The following is an 8546-nucleotide window of genomic DNA, read 5'->3' as shown; positions in this document are numbered from 1 at the left end:
AGTGCTTTTTTTTTCATTCATTCATTCAAAAGAATGTTTCATAGGTTTAAGGAAACCTGATAAGTATAGTCAGTGTTTTTGTAGGCTGGAAACATACAAATTCCTTCCCAATCATGAGATCCTTGCTCAATAGAGCAACATGAAAGATATGAATAAATCTTCATTTTAAAAAACATTGGTAATATATAGTTGATGCCAACACTCAAATTCAATATTATAGCAATAGGTAATAAGAAGGTGTTATTTTAAAAATAATTTTAAGTGTTAAGAATGTTCCTTAAAATCCAAACATAGTTGTTATCTAGGCATTTACTGAGGCAGTTGATAATCATTGCTACATGGGAATATTTTTTACCACGTCTATATATGATAATATAGTATAGTTTCTGCTGAGAATTCTAAGAGAAGATTGGCTAAATCACATACAACTTTGCAGAATTAGCCAGAAAATTTCTTTGTGAGCTTGGCTATCAGAAAATATTCCAGAGATTCAACTGATGAGATCTTAATTTAATCCAGAATTGTGATTTTTAGAAAAAGTAGACAGAAGATTCTTTTATCAACTCCAAAGGCAATTGAGACAATTTTTTCCTATTCTGAATCCTATGGAGATGCACTGAAATAATTTCAGTTACTGTGGTTTTCTGTTAAAGTCTTATGCTTCTCTTTGACTCATGGAGATGACTCTAAATTTTTGAAATATGTTTAAAAAAATTTAAGACTGGAGTATCTGACCAAATTTGAAAATGTTCCAGAATACATTGAATGATGGACTGTATGTTAGTCACCCAAGAATTAGTTTAGCTCATTTCAGAGAAGTTCATGACCAAATAGTTGTCTAATGTTTGATGTGTTTTGAGAGAGATACAAAACAATCATGAAAATCATCTCGTGAGGGGAGGAGAAATTATAGTGTGTGTGGATAAAGTAATATCAAAGTCTAATTAAACCCTGAAATAGAGCTTCAGTGTCATGGTCATAATATTAGTAAAGCTATTAAAGAGTAAAAGTTAACTTCTTAATTCTGCCAAGAAAACAGATCAGATTCACTTCAACAAACACTGATTGAAAGTCTAAACCAGTGGTTCTGAAACTTTTGTTTTCAGTATCTTCAAGTTGTTAAAAAAAACTATCGAGGCTCTGTTCAAAGAGTTTTTGTTCACATGGGTTATATTTATAGCTATTTACTATATTAGAAATAAAAAATAATTTTGAATTTATAGACCCTCTGAAAGGGTATCAGAGACCCCAACAATTCTTTGGACTACACTTTGAGGACCACTGGAAACCAATGAGATTTCAGATCTTTCCAAGTAATTAAAGTTTTTATATATATATAGAAGAATCACAGTCTAAAAATAAAGAACTGCTTTTGGGCTTACTTGGAGCTGGCATAATGATCCCACTTATAACAGAGCTGAAAGGATCTTTAAAGGTCATTGAATCTAGTCTCCTCATTTTCCAGATGAGGAAGTTAGGGTCTAGAAGAGTTTGTTGATTTACACAGGTCACACAGTAAATAGAGGAGAGGGGATTTCTGATTTCTGATTCCCTACAACACTAAACTCCTTATTCTGGATTAAAGCATTCTAGGTTTGGTATTGTGGAAATCTGGCCTTTAATGCAAGGAGAGTTGGCCTCCCTTTTCACATACTCTTCAGTTTGTTAAATCTTTGCTGTATTACCCCAAAGGAAAAAAAAATTACTTCAGACTTAGGATTAGACTAATGCATAATGTTTCCTCAAAAGGAAGAACTAAAAAAAGCCTTCAATGTACAGTATGAATAAGATATCATTTTTATTTCCAATACATAAAAAGGAATGCTCACATAGAAACCATATGTTTATATTTCATTAAAATAAAGTTAAAATTGGTTCTAGTACCAATTTCTAATTAGTATTGCCATCTGCTGGGAGAGCTAAATATCATTAGGACATAAGTACTTTGTGGGATAACTAATTAGATTTGTTACATTTGAACTTATCTCTGGCCCATCCAAACAAGTTGGAGGTCATGTTTCCTTGTAGAATGGACTTGGGCTATTCTTATCAGTGCTTGTCTTCTCCAGAATGTTGAAGTACTTACTGGGAAATTTCCCCCTTGAAATCATTTAGCTCAGACTTAATGAAACCCGTATCATCAGACATCTCAAATATACAAGTTTTCTCCAAGTGTGGACACATTCATTTAAGGATAAACATCTGTTTACCTAAGATCAAGTAAAAAGAAATACATTAAACCTAAGTTCAGGCTTATCTAGACAAGTTATATTCTTTAGAGGACACATGCACATTATGACATGGAAAGTAGGGTATGGCACAGACCAATTACTCCTTCCCCACACCCTTCTTAGAAAGTAGCTATGAACATAAGACTAAAAGCCAGAAAGTAAGAGTGATTCACAAGCATTTTTGGCTGTTGAGCTAAAAAAGGGATTCTTTGCCACCTTGAAGTATGAGTCCTTTAGCCCTATGTCACATGTGGCTGAAAGCAAGTCCCCACACTCATATATATATATATATATATATATATATATATATATATATATATATATTCAGGAAAGATAACTCTCAGCATATTTATTGAGATGACCCTCATTAATCTAGGATCAGGAGTCTTTGAGATAATTTAATCCTATTCTTTAATTTTGTGAGCAAAGAAAATGAAGCATTGTTTGTTGTTTATTGACCAAAATCACTCAGGTAGTAAATAACAGCTAGGGTTCAAACTAAAGTGCTTGACTCCAAATCCACTGTCTCTCGCCTCCCCCCCCTCAATTAGGCTATGCTTTGGCAGTAAACCACAGTGCTCAACTATAACTAAATGCAAAACCCCCTTGCGGGTGGATTATAGATTTATTTAAAACTAGTATTTGATTAGGGACTAGCAAGGTGGGGCAGTGGATGAAAAACTGAGTTAAAATCTAGCCTCAGATATATACTAATTGTACAATGTTGGTCAAGTTCTTTAAGCCTGTTTACTTCAGTTTCCTCATCTGTAAAATGAGTTAGAAAAGGTAATGGCAAACTACTCTGGTACTTTGGCCAAGAAAACCCCAAATAGAGTAACAAAGATTCAAAACTGAGTGACATTATTGAATAACAATAGTAATAGTAGTTAATTACCTCAATTACAATGGTGGACAGTCATGGGCTTCAAAGAGCCATTTCAGCTTTCTAACATCTTTCTTTAAAGTCTTGAAACATAATATAGTAGAAAATAATCTCAAGACCTATGATTAAAACCCAACTTTGCCCAAGGTCACAAAGTTAGTAACCAGAAAAATTAAGATTTATGCTTGTGTCATTTCAAAAACCTGGTAGTTGGTCTCTTGTAGGGGTCCAGCCTCTGCAGGGGATCCAGGGGGTTGAGCTGCTGGAATAGGGTCAGAGTCAAAGGAAGACAGGAGTCATGAGGTAATTTGAGTGAGGAGATGATGAAAGTGATGCTCCCACTTCTCTCAGGATCCTTCAGGCTTTATTTTATACTATATCATGACCATATACTTTTATTCAGGTCAACATAGTCTTCAGACATGCGTCTGACTTATTGACCTTTATATGTTACTACATTTGACATTTAACATTTGAGTAGGTTTTTTATGGTTAAGTGTTAATTATTGATTACCTTGCACGAAGCCAATAACGAAAGGTAAATGTTATACAAGGTTAAATGTTACTGCATTTTGTTAGTTTACTTATGTCTTCCTAGCCAATTCTATGGATTGTTTGATTCCTGACTTGAAACCATATACACAGGTATTTAGGGCAATTCCTAGTTATGCTTTAACCATCTTTTTGTTCCTAGATTTACTAATCTTTTCTGAGTCTGAATAGGTAAACACCATTATTTCCTAGACCTTTGGATTCTCTCCCATAGTGACAATGCTTTCCATGGTGTTCTCTCCTTTATTATTTGTCTAGTGAGATATTAGTTTTATTAGGACAGAATATGAATGTGGAATCATTCATTTCTAGTTAACTTGCCTAAGTTCCTCTTGTCACTAGATTTTTTAGATAATGTTTTAATGCCAATCAAGCCATTTATAAATAATATAGGAAATAGTAATCACTAATGAGAATCATAGAAGGAGATGTTGTTCCATTGGATCTCAGTGCTGGACTTTGCCAATCAATTTAGAGATTGCAGCTTCCAACAATCTCTGCCTTGGATTTCTCTTCATTCTAATCCACTTTCTATTTCTTTGTCAAACTGACTTTACTTAGGCCATATTTGACCATGCTCCTCTCCTGTATTCAATCAACTGTTGTGGTTCCCTATTGTCTCCAAGATAAAATATAAATTCTTTTTTTTTTCCTTTTAAAACTCTCTATAACTCTTCCTTCCTTCTTTTCTAGTCTTTTTGCTCCTAATACCACTTCCCCTCAATAACCTGCAATCCAATGACATTGGCATCTTTGTTGCTCTTTTCATTACATATTCCTTTTTCCAACTCCAGGCATTTTCACTTGGTATCTTTTATAGCTAGAACACTCCCTCTCTTCATTTTCACCTCCTGATTTTCCTGGATGTTTTCAAGTCCAAGCTAAAATATCACCTTCTGCTAGAAGTATAGCTAGAAGCAATGACTCCATTCTGCTGATTATTTCCAATCTGTATTTTCAGAATACAAAGACAAAAATGAAGTAATTTCTGTCTTCAAGTAATTCATATTCTGCTAGATCTATGGGATCTAGTTTAAATGGCTCGAAATGTATGCTGAATAATCACTGACAATTGTATAGATTTTAAGGTTTGCAAAGTGTTTCACAAAATTACCTTGCTTGAAAAAAGATGTAAAACCAAGAGATCAAAGAGTTATCAATATTACTGTCATTATTAATAAATATATTGTTAGTCATTAAATCACTGCAGCAACTTCAACATTGAGCAAAGGTTCATTTTGTGTTAACTACACATTTTGTGTTTGTTATCCCTAACTATAACTTACTTGACGAATTCTGTCTAGGTTGACAAATCTATTGACATCTAGAAGACAACCTCAGATTATAGAATAAGAAAACAGAAGACTTATGAGTGACTCTATTACTAATAACATTTAAATAACTCTTTTTTGCAAAGATTATTGAAGAAAATGGTCCAGTTTCTGAGGAATCAGTCCCTCAACAATGGCACACAATACATTGTGAAGAAGATGAGGTTAAGAAACTTCTTACATTTATATAGAGCCACCCACAGGGGAAACACACATACATACACACGAGAGAAAACAGGATTTAGTGCTGTGTCTTCAGCTAGAAACACTCTGAAATAGAGGATTTCTTCCCATTTCATATCAGGTTGTGAAACATACTTAACCAACTATAAGGTTAGACATCTATAAGACCTAATAAAGGGAAACTAATTCTTTTTCTATTGAAAATTAATAGTATTAATTAGGTTAAAGGCAGGTAAGGATGCAAAGGAGAGGTGTATGGCTGCACAAAAAAAGTCCTTTAAATTTTTCCTGTTATATCGGGCACCTAACCATAAAATCCTTGTTCCCTAAACAATATAATCACTTATCCACTGGTTCTCGGGTCCTTGGTTGGCCCTGAACTTGGCCAGCTGGGCAAATCGGTCATGATACATAATGAGAAGTGGACAGGTTGGGGGTAGAGAACATTTGTCATAGCCGTACAGAGAGCAGGAGGCAGGGAAAGGAAGAAATCCAGGTAGCCGGAGATAGGGAGCCAAGACAGCTTCCCAAGAAAGTCACACATTCAAGCTCCACACTGCTCTGGTGAAGAACATTTTCTTATCCTCTCACCACTCAATTACATAGCACAGCTTCCAGAGCCAGTACTCAGCTCCCCAATCCCTACACTCTCTGGGCGGATCAGTCTGATTGGCTGGCAAAACTGCCCATCACAGAGTAGGGTCTTGGAAAGTTTCATTCAAGGTGGAGAAGTGCGGAGGGGTGGGTGAGGGGGGAAAGAACACAATTGCAGTCATTTATTAGTTTCGAGGGACAGCGGGCAGCAGCAGCAGCAGCAGCAGCAGCAGCAGCAGCAGCAGCAGCGGCAGCATTAGCAGTGGCAGGAGAAAGGAGACTAGGAGGAGTCGGCGGGCTGTTAATCTGGATTGCTTTTTTTTTTTCTTTTCTCTCTTTTTTTTTTTCTTTAAAGAGAATGAAAGAGGACAAATCAAGCAAAAATCAGACACTGTTAGTTATATAAATAAACTCTTTTTTTTTTTTTTTTTTTTTTGCCCGTAATCCTGAGATCTCTTTGGAGGACCGATTCAAAACAACAACACAATAAATCAACCAATAATGCAAAGCCTATAGAATCTGGGGATGATTTTGCTCGGTTGGTTACTGAGGTCTGGGTCTTTCTGGCCAGAGGTTGAAGGCGTTACGACTGAGGTCTACAGTGCGCTCCAGAGTTCCTTGGCTTGACTGGTCTGGAACAGGGGGTTTCTTAGAAGGCGACTGGGCAGCCTCGCTCCACAGCTCCATAGACTTTGGACCTCCTCGGAGTAGCGGGACTGCGTTCTGGGCAACGAAACCTGCTTGGGGGTGGGTGGGGTGGGGTGGGAGACTGATCTTCAGTCCACGGAGTCCTACGGAGGAGGAAGGCAAGCGTGCAGTTTCTGAGGATATCTTCCCATTTCTTCTCTTTCACAAACAACTCCAGAGAAAAAGGGGGAAAAAGGAAGGCACTGACTTTCTCGTACCCCTACCTCATCCCCTCGAGAAAACAAACCAAAACAAACGAAACCAACTATCAAGAAAACCCACAGCAACCAAACAGCCCATCACCATCCAATCTCAGACACCAAAGGACACTTTAAAGAAACACTGATTTGGATTTTAAATTAATTCATGGGCTGTTCTCTTGATGTGGGGCGTTTACTGAGGTGTCTGTTGCAGAAAGTCTACTGAGAGGGAAAGAGAGAAGTGGAAAAGGCTGCCGAGGGAGAGGAGAGGAGGCGAGAGAGAGAGAGAGAGAGAGAGAGAGAGAGAGAGAGAGAGAGAGAGAGAGAGACAGAGAGAGAAGAGAGACAGAAAGAGACACACAGAGAGAGAGACAGAGACAGAGACACGAGGCACAGAGACAGAGAGAGACAGAAAGGATGTTTGACCAAATGAGATCAGGCTCAGGCAGGACCACTTAGATTGTCATGGGACTGTCCTCGGGGCAGTAACTTAGCCTAGCTTTGTGTTCTTGCTGTTGTCGCCGCCTGGATCCCAGGTTCCCGTCAGAAGTGCCCCAGAAGCGATGGCCTCAGAAGTGGTCTGTGGATTGATCTTCAGGCTTCTGCTCCCTATATGTCTGGCAGTAGGTGAGTAAATCCTTGAGCATTGTTTGCGAGCTAGGGCCTACCTAGGAAGATGCGTTCCTGCTGAGAGGTTGAGGGGTGTGTATGTATGTGTGTATGTGTGTCTTTGTGAAGGGTATGTGTGTGTATGTTTGGGGAGGGGGTATTCACCCATTCATGACAATGACCCATGGTCTTGGAGATAAGAGATAGGTAGTCATTTCTGAGGACTTTATATGTTTTGCAAAATCTGAATTTGGGAAAGCAGCTATCATTGTTAAGCTGTCCCCAGCCCAGGTGTACCACACTTGGGACTTTCCTCTTCTATCTTCCCCACTGACAGAATCCAGTTTCCACTTGACTTTACTTTCTCTTAAAGTTTCTGGCTAAGGAGTTTGAGCTGCCAAGTTTGATTTTTCATGCTTAGGGTCTCTTTTGAGTCAATTCATATTGAATTTGTCGTAGCAGGTAGATTTTATGTCATGAAACACAGGCTTCTAGTACAGTATGGACAAGGTTTAAAACAAAAATGACAACCTTGCCTTGGAAGTTTTCATCCTTTTTCAAAGGTTTTTATTTGCCCAAGATAACATACATACCATACATGTAATCTATTCTCTTACTCACCCAAGTTCCCCACAAAAACTGAAAAATCCTAAGCTCTATAGAGAACAGAATGTGGATGTGTGTATGTTGTGGATGCGTATAATGGAGATATGAAGTTGTTACACTCTAAACACTGCTTTTTTAAAGGGAAGCTTTGTAAATATAGCATTGTCAAATCTTTAACTCTTCATATAGATAGTACCACCTTTAAAGGAAATTATGCTTCAGATTTGAAAAAAAAATAGAAAAGCCTTCTGTTCTGGAGTTTCTCTAGTCTATGATTCAAATAATGGTATTGCTTGAATTTTGCTCCTTCCAGCAACTAATGATAGAGATGTGTTTTCTTCTCCAGTCTAAAATTCTGATATAGAAAATCTGTGAGATACTATTTTATTTGAAATAACAAATATTTTCTAATGGGAAAATAATAGACTTTCTGCACAACTCAATATTCTGCAAGAGACAAATGAATCAAGATCTTTTCAGTTCTTTTCAAGTTTTATTTGTGTTTGTTTAATAAGTTGTGTAAATGATGGAATACTCCTGGCGCTTAAAGGGCAATTTCTGGGATTCATCCCATTACTTCAAGAATTATAAACTTAATTTGCCATGAATTTTGGGGAGAAATGAGCATTTTCCTGATAATCTGGGAAAGCTCCTAAAAAGCAGGATCCCA

General features: G+C 37.2%; 1 protein-coding gene across 9 annotated transcripts in view; it reads left to right on the top strand.

The window, feature by feature from the left end:
- Positions 1–5998: 5998 nt before the first annotated feature.
- Positions 5999–8546, top strand: part of PIEZO2 (piezo type mechanosensitive ion channel component 2) — a 545237-nt gene continuing 542689 nt past the window's right edge. For 8 of the 9 annotated variants that reach the window (XM_031946650.1, XM_031946649.1, XM_031946651.1 and 5 more), the window contains exon 1: positions 5999–7288. In XM_031946650.1, the coding sequence (XP_031802510.1) occupies positions 7225–7288 (64 nt within the window). In that variant the 5' untranslated portion in view covers positions 5999–7224. The remainder of the gene's footprint in view (positions 7289–8546) is intronic. The other variant, XM_023496246.2, reaches the window with a different exon arrangement.

Source organism: Sarcophilus harrisii, chromosome 1, assembly GCF_902635505.1.
Source record: "Sarcophilus harrisii chromosome 1, mSarHar1.11, whole genome shotgun sequence".
NCBI lineage: Eukaryota > Metazoa > Chordata > Mammalia > Dasyuromorphia > Dasyuridae > Sarcophilus > Sarcophilus harrisii.
Note: the sequence above shows the minus strand (reverse complement) of the source record. Positions and strands in the feature narration are given on the sequence as shown.